A 15992-nucleotide genomic window follows, 5' to 3' on the forward strand; every position below is an offset into this window, starting at 1 on the left:
GAGTTTTAGGATTCTTATTCACTGAAGAAGAAAGACCTGGTTTCTGCATGGCAAGAGAGTGCATATTCACACCTGTAATCCTCAGGATTCCATAAAGCGATTGTTTTGTAGCCATTAATCAAACAATACACAAAAACTCACCAACTTCCAAGATTAACTGACAGATAAATCAAATTTATGTTGAAATCAACAATATTATACAAAGAAGGTAAAAGGAAAATCGCACCTTGTTACTGAAGGGACTCAGTCCCTCTCTGTTGAAAGTCTGCTGAATTATTGCTCCTCTTAGAACACCCTTGCCAAAGAAGCTGAAGAAAAAAGGAGCTTATTCCATGGATCTTCATGTCTGTTACCTAAGCTATACCTGCAGAGATGTATTTTTTTCCCCTCAGTGTAGGATGCTCTAGAGAAAACCTATATAGGAGGTGGCTTGGTGTAACCAAAGGAAGGACTCAACATACAACTTTCTTGTAAATTATGAAGTATAAAATACAACATAGGAGGATTTGCATTTTAGGGTAAAAAATCCGACACATTTACTTCTGAGATTAAGTAAGGAGTTAACACAGAGATTCAACTAACCCAGTACACAGTGTTGGTTGGATTTTTTAAAATTTGTTTTTGTTTAGTTTTTTGGGGTTTTTTTTGTTATTTTTGGTTGGGTTTGTTTTTTTTGTTGTTGTTTTTTTTTTTTATGGAGTGATTTTAGAGGGCAAAATCATGTCCTAGGACCTGGTTCTGAATGCACAAAGTTTCAAGAGGAAATAAATAACAGGAGCTTTGCTAAGAGCAAATGGGAGAAGATTGCTGCTGCAGAGATGATAAACAAGCTTTTTTTTTGGTTGAGGTTGGGTTTTTCTAAACACAAAAATGAGAAAAGAAAGAAGCAATGAGACTTTAGACACACCTAGAGCCAGCAAAACTCAATGACAGTGATCACCCCCTTGACCACCACAAAGCAGCCAACAACAGACAAACAACTTGGACCAGACCCATTTAAGAACACTGCAAATCCTTACTGACAACTCAACAAAACAATTTCAGACAGTTTGTAAGTGATATTCAATCAACTGACTAAACACTCGAAGCGATCGAATGAATGAGGGTTTCATTGACAAAAACTTTTCTCAACCAAGAAGGCAAAACAAGTCAGGCAATAAAATCACAGGACAGGACACACAAAATGTTCTGCCTCATGTAAGATGAGGATAATTTCACTTCATTTCACCAGTGTGTGATCAGCACTCTGTGTGCATCCCACTGTTGAAAACTGCCCCTATCTCCTGAAAAACCCATCTCTAGGTGGACTTCCAACACACAACAGCTTTGGCGCAAAATAACAAGCATTTATGCCATTGCCTTCTTTGTGAACAACACAGCACTGGGACACGTCATGCATGGCTCTCTCGGCACGCTCTGCATGAAACACACTTTGATAAAACAATTTTCATGGGAAACATCAACTCATCAACTCGCTTGGATTTGCTGACGTTCAACCCAACCCAAAGCCCATGGTCGGTCACACAGCGGTTTGAAACCTGGTTACAAGTCTGGACTCAGATAATGTTAATTAATACCCACAAACCTTTGGAGGGTGCAGTCAGTGTTCATGGCCAGTAGGTTTAACCTGATTTTGAGTTTTGGTGGGATTGAGTGATGTCTCAGAAGTGAGGGCAGCACAGTTTGGCCCCAGAACATTATGCAGGGCTAGGTCCAAAGCCTGCACAAGCCAAACCTTTAAATTAATTGCACTGTAAAGCTGGACTTATCATTCATAAGCCTCTCAAAGCCCACAGTCACATTTCCCACTCACTACATTGCCATTTCTTATTCCACTCAGTAGGAAAAACATCAATAAAGCAACCATTCATTTCAGACAGAACTGGCCAATAGTGACAGCAGAGAAACCAGACTTCAGAAAATAACCAGACAGAAGAAACCTGGGTAAGATACTTAAAAATTATCTTTAATTGATGCCAAGTATGAACAGATGAACGAGTACAGAAGGCATAGATGAAAACTATGCATTTCAAATAGTTCAAGAACTCATAACATCAGATGTTCTAAAAATGGTAAGTCAAACAATTTCACTATTTGGAAGTAAAATGAGCTGTAATGTGACAATGAAGTACATACTTGACCCAAAGTATAAGCGATTGGTAAATGGTGGAAATAAGTACAGCTGTGTCAGCTTAAATGGTTTGTTGCCCTGATGGTGCACTTTCATATGGAGACTATTCAGTTTATATATTTCACATCGGCAATATTTGATCTTTAAAGTCAGAGGTATGTCTGAGAGGCCATTTACAGTTCTATTGACAGCTGTTATTTATTCATTTCAAACCGACATACTGCAAAAAACCCAATATTTTACATGTAAAGGAAAGGAAAAAAATATTTCATCATAGCAGGTTATAGGTAAGGGTTTGCTGAATTTAGTCATAAAAATATCATTTTTACTTTTGTACAAAAGTAAAATATATGTTTGATCCCAATTACATTACAGAAATGTCACTGAAACAATAGCATGGATCAAGACTGATGCACCTAAAGGAACTTAATGCAGTGTCTTAATTTTATTATAGAAATTAGAAATGGAAGATGATTTTTTAATATATAACTTCTAGTGACATTTGCTAGAGCCTGTGAACAGGTGAAATATACAGAATTACACAGATATTAACAGAAAACTTGAGACAAATTTGAGTTAAGACCTCAGTTTCATTTTATTTCCTTTGAAAATATCAAAGCATGCTATGCCTTGACAGCATAAATTGTTGACCTCACCAGTGGCAAGTTCACCTGTACTGAGTGAAACTGTAGAACACCCTGAAGTTTCTTTTTTATTTTTTTGCAGATACAAATACTGACACCTTTAAGAATACTTGATAAGCATTTCAGGAAAAAGAAATTCCCTATACCTGATTAAGTAAAGCCAGAACAAGAGAAAACAGAAAAAGAAACTCAGCCTGAATTAAGTCCAACCAAAACTGAAGTGTAGGCCCCTGGTTAAAGCATCTCAGAAAAGTAGCCTGTTCCAGACTTGCAGGAGGCAGGTCTGGGACAAACTTGCCCTGCTGTGCAATTGCAAGGACAGCTTTCCAGTTCCATCCAGCTCTGTGGCTGCTGAGGCTGAATCACACCTTGGAGCTGACTCTGCATCCCTGTGAGTCTGAAATTACTCTGAGGGTCACTGGCACGAAATTACTCTGAGGATCACTGTAGTCTGCTGGAAGCCTACAGGATCAGACCATTCCTGGAAAAGTTGCAGTACCTCCCTCTTTTTCAGGTTAGAGGAAAAAATTAATCCAGAATGGCACCCCTCAAGCAACAGTTACCAAGGTAGTGTTTGGAAAGGAATACATTCTCTGCGTGTATTGCATATGTATGCAGAAGATTTTGTTCTAAAATACAACTTTCCACCTTTTCCTAATAAATTTCAGATGTTTATGACGTAGTGTTGGTTGTGTTTTGTTTAATAAATGCACATATAAGAAACTGCACTGTTCAAGTGTGGACTGTGGAAAAAGTGAAACCCTCAGCTCCTTAAAATCAGCAGGTTTTGAGGTTGCACTTGGGCTGCAGCTTTCTCAAAGTAGAAACTTACTTCCTGTACTTCTGCCTAATGAAAACTATTGTCCCTTGGTATAGAAAAAGCCCTGTCAATACAAATGGCCACTGCTCCTGTTGTCAGTTTGGGCAGCTGCAGCCTACAACGAATGACACACAGCTGGTTTGCTAAGAAGGGTCTGACCTCTGAAATCTCTGCGTGGGCAAAAACCACTGCTGCAAACAAGACGACTTCGTCTGAATTTTGTCCTGTCTCCAGCGCTTTGTTCTGCCTCACAAGTGCTTGTCCATGTGACTAACAGTACATCAGGCTAGCACCTGTGCAGTTCTGTAAAGTGGAAATTAATTTCCTTGGGCAACAATTGTTTTCGGCTTCCCTGAAGGCAGCAGGATAGATTATCCTCACAAAGGTGTAAACCAGTAACAAAGGGAGGGACTCACCAGAACTAGCACCACAATCAAGTGTTAGTTTTTCCCTCAGTAAGCCAGGCTGTGAATCTGCAGCATCATTTACCAGGAGTTTTGGTGCACGTGGACACCCCCTGCACAATGGGGTCACTTCTGGCACATCTAATGATTAGATAGGCTTATCTGTCTGAATGGGCTTGTGAGGCAGATGAGGTAAACTGCATTAAGCCCCATTGTGTTCGGAATTAAAGCAGCCTTAATTCAATTCAGGTTACTTCCCTTTCAAAAAGAATGACTCCAAATCAGATTAAGGTTGCTTTAATACTGCAACAGAATGTCCATGCTGGGCTTTAAAGCAGTTCAACAAATCTCCTTTAAATGCACACCTTTCATTAATTCGGATTAGCTTTCCTGAAGTCCCCGGTGGAGATAAGGCTTAGGACACCCCATGCAGGGAATCTGCACAGGTTTGCTAGGATGCTGTGAACTCACAGCCTGGCTAACTGCACACCAACTTCCTCACAAGGTGACTAAATACAGTTCATGGCCTGTGCTGGACCTGCCACACAGAGGGTTCGAGCTCTCAGCAATCTTGCAGCAAGCCCTGGGTTCTGTGAAGGAACAGGGTACAGAGTCCTTCATTTTCACTCTCACCCTTGCTCCTCTGCCCCTCCCTAGTGGTCTAGAGCTAAGTATGGTAGAACCAGATGGGGAATTCTGGCAGGGATACCAGTCTATGGGATTCCTGCCCACTGACTCTCTGCTCCATTCCTGTCTCTGCACTGCAGTGTGCTGCTACCTTGCCCTTGCCAGGTAAATTCCCTCATCCCTTCCCCTGAGTGGATGAAGGAGAAGCTGTACAGGACCAGCTAAGAAGCACAGAGAGGCACAGAGCAGTGGGTGTTGGTGGGGGTGCGGGGAATGACTCCTCCTGCTGGAACAGCTTTCTTCCCCTCACCAAATTAAAGACTGCAATATCCACTGGGTTCCCTGCCCAGCACAATGTGGGCATCACTTCCATGAGGTCCCTACCAAAGGAATTCTCTTGACTCTTTCAGAGAAGCACTACACTGGCCATTAGATCATTTTCAGTCCTCTTCCAGTTACATAAAAAACCCCTTAGAGTACACCTGTGGCAAAAAGAAACATAAGGGCCAAAAGAAAAAAAAAAAGATATATAAAAAGAAAAGAAAGAAATAAAGAAATAAAAAAAGGATGCTTGCTGATAAGAACAGGCAGTTTGTTAAGTGCACCTTCAGGCCCACAAAGACATTTCAGCACTCCTGTGTAAAGGGAGTAAGAACCTTGTTTTTGTTGTTTATTCTTTTGTGTCAAACTTGTCGAAAACGCATGCCTATGCTACATGAGGTTAATTCCTGTACTCCATATGGGTTGAGATCCTTTGCAGTGAGCTATAAATGGACAAAGCAACATTCAGGCTCCCCAAACTATGAGTTCTTATGATCCGTCCCAGTCTCTTGACCAAAAATCGCTGCATGCAGTACTTTTCTCTGTGCATAAGCAGAATGATCATCACTCTGCACATTAAATTAAGGTGTGCATACCCAGCTGGGGCAGAAGGTACCCATGTGAGGCCTCATCTCCCAAATGCATCCTTCTGACCATCGGTCCCATAGCACTGAATTTATTATTGCTGTTTAGTTTAGTCAGATGGTGGTTTTGTAAGCTGAGTGCAGCATTCAAGTTCATTTTGACATCAGAAATCACATCCTATGATTCAAGGGTTTGGGAAGATCAGGACCATTGGAATTTAATGGGGAGAGAGGTGTACAAGGGGCAAGGGTGTGAGCAGGGGACAGGAAAGAAGCTTTACAACATCTACCTAGAAGATGTAATGCCCTGTTTTATCTGATGCTTTGCACTTCTTGCAGCAATTGGAGCTCCCTCAGTTCTTGATCTTTCTTATCACTAAGATTCACAGAAGTCACACAGTGAGAAATAAAGTCAAGTCTTTCTGGAGACCTGGCAGGTCAAGCTTGTGCGTAACTGCAGAGTTAGAGTTGTTTTTTAATTCTAAGTGCTTTGATTTTATTCTATATATACATGTGCCTGCATATGTGTGTGACACACACAGGAGCAGACATATATATATATTTATTTATACACATATATACATATATCAGAAAGATAGGGGAGGAAAAGATCTGTACAGCGTGGAAGGAGATGTGTTCAACAGCAGTTGGCCACATGCTAAGTGCAGAATGAAGATCCTCAACTTTGTCTATTTGAAAAATTGAGATTAGTGCCTATACCTTTGTTCAGATCAAAGGTCATTATCTTCTAGGGCCTAGCAGTCAAGGCTGGCATGTTGCAGAAGATACCTTCTCCTAGCATTGCTTCCTTCATCAGGAAATGACGGAAGTACAGTAAGATCAGGGACCAGGAAGAGGAACATGGCTCAAAGGATGTGATGGGATCTAAGATCTGAAAGAGGATGGAGCAGACAGGGATGGAAGGGCCCAGCAAAGCCTTCCCATTTATCTGCTGGGCAACCTTAGAGAAAGAAGAGCGCAGTCCTCCAGTCTGGTTGCCTGACTGAGCGATGCCCAGGCTCCCGTTCTTCCTGTGCCCTGCCCTGCAGGGACAAGCTGCCAAAGGGCTCCCTCAGGGAAAGGAAGGGCAGGTATAGTGATGCCTATATGAACAACCCGGGGAAACCTGAAGCCTCGCATGTACACAACTAGGAGTTTTTTGGCAGAAGCCAATGCAGAGCCCTGCAGCATCAGACTGGCTGGGGAAGGAAGGTATTCCATGGACACTGGTGGTCTCTGCCTGCCTCTTCTGCATGCCTCTCACTCACACTCGATCTTTCTATTCCTAAACATTTACATGCTGTGCCAGTAGACAGCACAGGACACTCCTGACACACAGGACTGACTGACTCCTTGTCCTTTCCCTTGGTGTCTCTGATCCACTCAGTTCCTGGAGGCACTTTCAGCAGTTTTGGGGGGTGTAAGATAAAGGCACTGCACAACTCTCTCAATCAATCTGCTGGGTCTCTTCAGTGAGTTTGGGGGGGAAATGAAAAAGTCTCAACTGATGATTGCAAAAGAAACCAGCTGCTGCAATTCGGATGCATATAATAGATAAGTTTCATTTACATTCTGAGAATGCACCAAAAAGCATGCATCTGCACCTTTCATCTATAGAGGATACTAGGTTTTTAGTTGTTGCTATATATAACTTGACTTGTTAGTTTTCCATATAGCTTTCCCTTTAAGGGATGGGATATGTTCCTTTCCGACAAAGCCTGGACAAAAGCCAACACATTTCCCTGAGCAATGCAGGAAAACAATCAAGTTTCTCTAATCAGTTCATTCAGGCCCTCAGCCTATCAAGTACTTTTTTTTTTTGCTTTTATTGTTATCATTATTGTTGTTATTATCATCATTATTATTATTACTGAATTCATGCACTAATTAATTCAAGTTACACTTTAATCAAATAGGCCATAATGCTGAATATTTGAACATGCTTTGATCTCCAAAAGTTATTGTTCCCATTTGACTAACATATGCACTTAAATACAGTACTTTAAATTACTAGTCAACAATTTAATAAATTAAGGAGTGCACTTCTGGTGAATGCAAATCAAAAAGAAAAAGAAAAGAAATTTTAAAAAAGAGGAGAAAGGACCTATTTTTAGAAGATTCAGATCAAACGAAAGCTTATCCGCTATTGTCTGAGGTAACGTTTCAAACATGCGATCATAAAGTAAAGAGTATCAAATTCAAACATGCTTCTATTAAACTCCATTGTGCTATCTTGCAACAGAGGGGCTTAAAGTTTTGTATCCAGCTCTGAATGAGGGGCGGGAGGGTGGGAAAGTGTTTCTATCATCTGCATGTGAGAGGACTTAGCAGCATTGCAGATGTTTTTTCTTCAGTTTTGTTTGTTATTCTCCTTTTAGGATATTTCTTCTATGGACAGCAAAAGAGAACAGGCTTACTTAGGTTTTTTAATAAGGTGCTGTGTGGATCTGTAGGTTGGAAGGATGGAATCTTTCACAGAGGGGGCGGAAGGAAAATTTGCACTCCTTCATAAACACCACGGCAAATGCTTGCTGCAGGTTTTGGCTGATCTTTTTTTACTATTATAATCTGATGCACTTTCCTGCAACTGTAGTTTTGCAGAATATTTTTACTGGAATCCATGCATATGCTTAATAGCTCTAAAACCTGTCTTGTTTAGTTTAAGATAACTTTATCCAAAAAAAAAAAAAGAAAAGTAAAAGAAAGAAAAAAAATAGGAGATAGGAGAGGAAAAGTTTAGGTCTAGTGTCATAACGGCTTAAAACTAAACTAGTTCAAATGGTTATCATTTGCCAGGTGGAAAATGTTCTTTTGAAAATAAGCAAAATTTTATCTTTCATGGATCCTGGAAGCTTCTTTATCGCAGAGCAGAGATTTGCAATGCAACAATGCATTTACGAGGTAAATAAAGCATTCAAAGACTATCAGTAAAGCATCTACAAAGTGTGACTGTGTCACTAAAGTCTTCAAGCTGTGAGTGGGGATTTTGTCTTGGGTTTGTTTGTTTGTTTACACATCAGTCAGCAGCTTGCTTTTATTAACACAGTTTTGGTTGGCTACAGTGCAGTTGCCAGTTCTGAGATTAGCCTCTCTAAAATTGTCTATGCTATTATTCATATCCTCTTCGATTTCCATGTACTCAGATTTGCTGATTGTGGAGGAGCTGCGGCGACTGAGATCACTGTCAGATGCTAAATTAGGGGAGCTAACGTGAAGTAACTGAGCCTGTTCTTCCCCTTCTGTTTCTCGGTGGTAGAAGTAGTTGAAGTTGGACACGATGACAGGTACAGGCAGGGCAATTGTCAGCACACCAGCGATGGCACACAAGGAGCCTACGATTTTGCCTCCAATTGTCACAGGGTACATGTCACCATAGCCCACAGTGGTCATGGATACCACCGCCCACCAGAAAGCATCAGGGATACTTGTGAAATGAGACTCAGGTTCTTCAGCCTCAGCAAAATACACTGCACTAGAGAACAAAATCACCCCAATGAAGAGGAAGAAGATTAGTAAACCTAGCTCTCTCATACTTGCTTTGAGGGTCTGTCCCAAAATCTGGAGGCCCTTAGAGTGCCGGGAGAGTTTGAAGATTCGAAAGACTCTTACCAGTCTGATGACTCTCAGGATGGCTAAGGAGGTGGCCTGCTCTCCTTTCTGAGTCCCCTCCCGCTCGGCCATCTCAGTGCCCAGAGTGATGAAGTAAGGGATGATGGCCACAATGTCAATGAAGTTCATTATGTTCTTGAAGAAATCAGTCTTGCTTGGGCAAGCAAAGAAGCGCACCACCAGCTCAAAAGAGAACCAGATGATGCACAGGGTCTCCACAACAAAGAAGGGATCTGTGAAGATGTTGGATTTATAGACCTGGGTGGTGTTGTCAGTGCGGTGCACTGTGTACTCCTTGTCCTCCTTCAGCTCAGGTAATGTCTCTAGGCAGAAGATCACGATGGAGATGAGGATCACCATGACAGAAACTATGGCAATAACCCTTGCCGGCCCAGAGCTCTCTGGGTACTCAAAGAGGAGCCACACTTGGCGCTGGTACTCCCCCTCCGGCAAGGGTCTCTCCTCATCTTTAATGAATCCTTCATCTTCTCGGAACTTCTCCATGGCCTCCTCACCCAGCTCATAAAATTTTATCTCCTCAGAGAACATGTCCAGGGGGACATTGACAGGCCGGCGCAGCCGACCCCCGGACTGGTAGTAGTAGAGGATGGCGTCGAAGCTGGGCCGGTTGCGGTCGAAGAAGTACTCGTTGCGCAAAGGGTCAAAGTAGCGCATGCGTTTCTTGGGGTTGCCCAGCAGCGTGTTGGGGAACTGGGCTAAAGTCTTCAGCTGTGTCTCGAAGCGCAGTCCCGCAATGTTTATCACCACGCGCTCACAGCACTCGTGGTCGTCGTGGGCAGCGGGCTGGTAGCTATCCTGGGGGTGGCCAGGTAGCGCAGAAGTCTCGTCCATGTTCTCTCCAGCCATCACGGTCATGGTGGCACAGAGGAAAGGGGACCACGGGGCAGGGGAGAAGTGAGGGAAAGGGAGGAGGAGGATGGAGAAGCACAGAGAGACCCAGGGCGGTTCAAGGGTGGGGGGGTTGAGGTGGGATAGAGAGCTTGAGGAAGGGGTGGAAGTGCAGCCTAAAGGATGGAAATACCCAAAAGGGGAAAAGAGAGGTGGAATGAAGGGAGAGGCATCAGGGATGATGGGAAGGTGAAGAAAGAGGGAAGAAGTACCTTTAGGGGGGGCAGAGGGCAGGTAAGGTGAGGGGTCCTGTCCCCCACACCAGGAGGCTGAAGGTCTGTGGAGTGCACCCCCAGGCTGGGGTTTCCCTCCCCAGCCGTCTCCTTTAGCCTTTAACTCGATCCGTCCACTTTTCTTGCCGGTTCGACCATCGCTGCAGCTGCTGCCACGAAGCTACCACACACACACACATGCACACGCACATACACATAAAATAAATAAATAAATATAGAAATAAATATATAAATCATGGCTGGCTGGGAGGTGAGTCCTTGCAATGCCAACTCAGCAAATTTCCATCACCTGCCTCTTCCTTTCCCCCTCCCACCACCACCACCACCACTGCCCTCTTCCTCTCCTCTTTTGTGCTGGGGAGGGAGGGAGGGATGGAAATACTCTGTTTTGAAGGCATAAAGCTCATTTGCAGGATGGAGGCTGTCAGGGAGGAGAGAAACAGAATAAACCAGCCCCCAAGCCCCTCCACATACACACACACACTCAGGCGCAATGGATTGGCTTTCACATCGGCAAGAACATCCCATTCTGCCCAATACAGCAGTACATGCCGAGTTCTACGCATTCCTACACATCCCCGGACATGCACCAAGGCCTCCGAGGCAGGAAGGTGCCCAGAACTCATCGGGAGGTCTTCCCGGGAAACTTCAGCGGGGTCAGCTCCTGCAAGGAGTCTCCCGAGCACCGCGCTCCCCGCTGTGGAGACTCAGCTGAGCACTGACAACTTCATCGTACCAACTGGGCGGCGGGGGGGGAGATTAGGGGGGGGGAGCAAAGCATCTCCTCTCCTGCTTTGCAGCAGCTAAAGGTAACTGAGAGAGAGAGAAGGGGAGGGAGGTCGACATCCCACACCCAAACCGTCCAAAATCGAGTGTAACATCGGCAGAGAGAAGGGGCTTTTCCTTACCTGCTCCGGGTGAGACGCGCCGCTTAGGAGTAGGAGCCAGTGCCGGAATGCGTCAAGTCGCCTTGCAGCAGCATCCAAAAAAACCAAACCAAAACAAAAACCGCAGCGGCAAACTTAACCCTCCTCCTCTTGCGCCCCTCTTTATAACGCAGCGATCGCTTTACAGGGCTGCCTGCGAGACACTGAAATATTCATACACTGTCTTAGGCTGCACCAAGGGCGAGTGGGTTTAATTAGTTTCTGCTGAAAACCGCAGTGGGGAGTGGGGGTGTGCGTGGAAAAGAGTGCAAAGTACCTTTTCCAAAAGGCTTGAGTTAGTCAATAAAATCAAGGAGTCCTAGATAGCTGCTGGCTCTCCAGCTCTCTTCCCTTAGGACAGCTGGAAAAGAAGCCGGGCGCTGGGCAGCGGCGGCGCAGGAGATGTCAGAGCGCCGCAGCCCTGCAGCCGCATCCCCGGAGTCGGTCTTGGCTCGTCCCGGCAGCAGCAGCGGCGGAGGCAGGAGGAGGCAGGAGCTGGACGCATGTGGCAGGAGCGAGAGGGCTGCTGAATGCATAAGAGCGAGGAGCAAACTCGAGCCATTTCTTGACGCTGCAGTATCAGCAGAAACCTGAGAGCTCTTTGGTGCAGCTCGGGGATCGGGAGGGCGGGGGAGCCGGGGGCCGGGGCTGGCGGAGGAGGGAGGGATGCGCGCTGCCCCCAGGCCGGCCGCCCCCGCACGCTGCGCGCCGCGCCCCCGACGCAATGCGGGCGGCCCCGGGATGGGGCTGTGGGACGGGGCTGCGGAAGCCAGCGGGATGCTGGGCAGCCGGCAGGGGAGGCACGGGCAGCCCGGACAGGTGCGCCGAGCAGCCGCTTCCCGAGGCGCCGAGGGACGGCGGGACAGCGCTTGGCAGCACCTGCGGCGGAGAGGGGCCGCGCATCCCGCACGGACTCCGGCTGCGCCCCCAGTGCCGGAGACCCCTGGCCACGACCCCCGGCCCGCCTCGTACCGGACGGGGCTGAGCAACCGGAGCCTCCTGGACACACTGGTGGAGGCTAAATCCCGAGCGGTGTGGATGGAATTGGGAGGGTTAATCGTCAGGCAGGGACAGTGCCCTTTCATGCTGCTTTATCCCACCGAATTCGTTTAATTGATGAATCACACAACTTCGAGATGGAAAAGACCCATTATGTCATCAGCTGGCCTCCCCTGCCAGCACAGGATTGTTCCCCACAGTATATGATCACTTACATTATATAAAAGCCTGCTGCTCACTTTGTCAGGGCGGGAGCGGTGATCAAATACAACCCGTGCCTGTGTAATTTGAAGCACTCGAGAGCTAAGTAACACCAAGTCTGTGTTTAACAGACCTGGTCTCATTAGCTTTCCACTGCATAATACATTATCTTCACTTAAGATCACCACCTTGGCAGTCCAAAAATACTTAACCACCTGACCTCCCTGGTGGTTTCTGTCTCTTCTTCCCTTCCCCTTATTTATGCCCATGTTTTCTTGTTTGGAGTGTGGTTTTTTGATGATGTTGTGGTTTATTTTAAATTTTTTTACTAGAGCAAAAACCATTCTAAAGTCCTCTACCCCTGGCAGTGCTGCAGTCACAGCTAGTTAGCATGCTGCATTCACCAGCCCTGTGGAAACATATATGCAAAGAAACATATCTCCTGTCTAGCCTGGTACAAGGGTGGGTTTTGCTGTTGTTTGGTTTGTTTTGGTTTTTTTTTCCAGTAACACATATGCTGAAAGTTTTGTGAGAAACTTCTGGTGAAGTTGTGAGCAAGAGAAACATCTGTTTCTGCCACTCCTGGGTAAATAAATAAAACTAAATAAAAAGAGTCTTCTTTTATGAAAAATAAATCACAATTCTGTCTGAAGTTCAGCAGCTCAGCATCAACATCCAGCCCTGGACCCTGCAGCCCTGGACTCTGTAAAAACTAAACCCCCCCCAAAAAAAGAAAGGCTGTCCCATCACCTAAATTAACCAGGCTGTTTTTTCAACCCCTTGAGAAACTCAGTGGCAGCCTTTGAGTCAACATCATCTTATGGCAGTGAATTCCATGCCTGGGTGACATGGCTGGCTGCAGAGAACTCCAGGAGTTCTGCATTTGGTGCACTTGGAGATGCTGAGCAGAAGGAGCTCTATGCGTGAGTGCTCCCCCACCTCTGGTGCAGTCCCAGCCCAAAGGATGCTCAGGAGTGGTCTGAAAATGCAGATTTAACAAGCAGAGGCCCGAGCTCTTTGTGTTGCTCTGCCCTTGCCTTGCTGCGGGATTGCAGACAAGGCTATACATTCTACTTTTGCATCTGGAAACCAGGACTGAAAAGTGCTTCCTTTGCCTGTCACAGCTCCTTAGGCTGCTGGTTTCTGAGAGCTGCCTTAGCACAGCAGAACCCAAATCCTCATTGGGAGCTATGTGCACACCAGGCACAGAAATAAAAAAAAGAGGTGTGATAGCAACCTTAGTTTTTTCCATTACAGCTAAAGGACAAACTGGATATTGCTCTCCCCCCTCCTTATTTTGAGTAGCTTTGAACTGTGGGATTTCTCTTTGCAATATAACTACCATTACTAACAAGCTGTCATGCTGGAAGGAAGGGATCTTTCTAAGTGGGCTATTAGCCACAGGGTCAATAAAATCTTGTTAAAGTACACAGACTAATGAGCAGTGTAACTAGGGCTTGCAAGAAGGTTATATGTTACACATTATAGTGCTAAGTAGCTTCAATTAAATGTTGAGGAATGGAAGAAGAATCCAACTTGCTGCCAGATTCAAAGTCAGGCTGCTGCTATTTCCTACCTTTTACATTACAGAAAATGGCCAGCAGCAGCTGAACATTTGTCATCCCCACAAAGAGCCACACTGAGAAGTTCTCTTCAGGAACAAAATTTTTTTGAAGGGAAACTAAAAATTTCAGAAAAACTTTGCAGCTTTTTGTGGTGGGAAGTCTGGTAGTACTGTTATGATGAGACAGAGGAGCATTTTCTTATTTTTGTTTTGTTTTTTGTTTTAGAAAGAAAGAATTGAGATGTTGATTAAAAGTCCTTGTGTGTTGTGAGGATTACAATAATAATTGTATCGAATGAATGTGAATCTGAAACAGGATTAAAAAAAATGAGAATTGGCTTTACACAGTGGAACAGGCTTTAAACACTGTCACCAGGGAACCTGGAAAATGCTGATTGAAATCAATGGATGCAGAAGCACAGTGGATTTCTGAGCATGGCCTCATTCCTGTGAGTGTCTTGAGTGGCCCCCAAAATTTCTTCACCTGAAAGAGACATTTCGTATGATAAAATCTATTGTGAAATCCAGTGGCAAAGGATGTCCTGGTTGCTTGAACACTAATCCTCACAGGCACTGTAATCCCAATCCATCTAAACCTGGAAGCCAACCTGGAAATATTTTAGCTCCATTTTGAGCTGCCTAAAGCCACCAATGAGTTGTGCAGGTGTCACCACACACCTCATTTAATGGCCTTGGGAGGCAGAGGATAAAGTGAGATGTTCTGGACCCAATTTGCTGTGCAGAGGGTCTGTCAATCATTCTGGTTCATGACATGGAAAGAGTCGACAGATGGAACCAAAGGTGAGCTTGTGGTGTTGACAGTTGGGTTTTCTTTCTTGAGGGCAACAAAGAATCCTTTAAAAGCTTTTAATCTTTAGCACTGATTTATGAGCCTTGCTAGTATCCTTCAGTATTGTTATGCATTTTTTGTGACCGGGATAATCAAATCTCATGCTTCAAAGAATATTGATAGCTGATGGGAGATGACAATTATTTTGGTTCCCTCGTGTTATATAATTTAATTTTTTGTTCTGTTCCCTTTTAAAGCCTTAAATATGGGCCCTCTGGGATCAAAAAAACCAAGGAGTAGAACCAGTCCTGTTGCTACACAGAGGGAAGAGGAGATCTTGGGAGTTATTCCCCTGAAGAAGGAAGCAGAAGCTGCCCTTACTCATATGATAGTTGTGCCATTAGGACCAGCCTGGAGAGAAAGGATGTCCCTGCCTTGCCTCTATATCCCACATCACTGGGTTGGAAAGGTGCAAAGTGTGGCAATAGGAGAATGGCTGGGCAGGGAAGAACAGAAAATGTTCTGTGTTAGGTTGGGGTTGAGCTTTCTTCTGTCCTCCTCAAAAGCAGTTATATAATCAGAAATGGAAACAAAGTGCCAATCCACTCCTGAGCATATTCAGGTTTTTAACACGCAGGACTTTTTTCTCAACGGAAGCCACTTTTGTCTCCACTCTTGGCTTCCCATAATTGGATGACTTAGAAGAAGATTTTATAAAAGCATACAGCAAGAATATATTTATCAAGAGTGCTGCTGGCCACCAAGTGCAGAGAGCAGAAAGTGACCTTCCCCCATGTCATGAGGGTGAGCACCACAAAAAAGCATCACTGTTAGAGAAGGGAACACCTGAGGAGGACAGAGCACCACCAGAGCAAACACGTTCCTGTAAAATCCCAGAACCAGTCCTTGCAGTGGGTCCTTGCAATACACAATCAAGAAGTCAGTTTTGGGAAGTCTGAGTTTACTCCTGTGTGAGATCATTTGCAGGATGATTCTACCCTATAACAAAATATTCTGACACATATTTAAACAAAGCCCCACCTCATATGGCATTAAGCTGCCCAGAAGTGAATCAGAAAGTGGTGGTGTTTTTGAAACAAAAAGCTTTGTTAGGAAGCCCGAAGTTGAGGCTAAGTGGTGATGAGTGATAGAATCCCAAAATCTTAGAATGGTTTGGGTTGGAAGGGACCTTAAAGATCATCTCATTCCAGTGTCCCTGCCATGGGCAGG

General features: G+C 44.8%; 1 protein-coding gene across 1 annotated transcript; it reads right to left on the reverse strand.

The window, feature by feature from the left end:
• Positions 1–1849: 1849 nt before the first annotated feature.
• Positions 1850–11899, reverse strand: KCNA1 (potassium voltage-gated channel subfamily A member 1). Its single transcript, XM_039721000.1, has 3 exons — positions 11486–11899; positions 11191–11372; positions 1850–10442 (listed from the first exon to the last, which is right to left on the reverse strand). The coding sequence occupies exon 3, from the start codon at positions 10014–10016 to the stop codon at positions 8541–8543; it is 1476 nt and encodes a 491-aa protein (XP_039576934.1). The 5' UTR covers positions 10017–10442; positions 11191–11372; positions 11486–11899; the 3' UTR covers positions 1850–8540.
• Between the last annotated feature and the right edge of the window lie 4093 nt (positions 11900–15992).

Source organism: Passer montanus, unplaced genomic scaffold, assembly GCF_014805655.1.
Source record: "Passer montanus isolate IOZ18808 unplaced genomic scaffold, ASM1480565v1 scaffold106, whole genome shotgun sequence".
NCBI classification, from domain to species: Eukaryota; Metazoa; Chordata; class Aves; order Passeriformes; family Passeridae; genus Passer; species Passer montanus.

Excerpts from the sequence above, each read along its gene's own strand:
- KCNA1 (XM_039721000.1), bottom strand. The coding sequence starts at position 10,016 with ATGACCGTGATGGCTGGAGAGAACATGGACGAGACTTCTGCGCTACCT.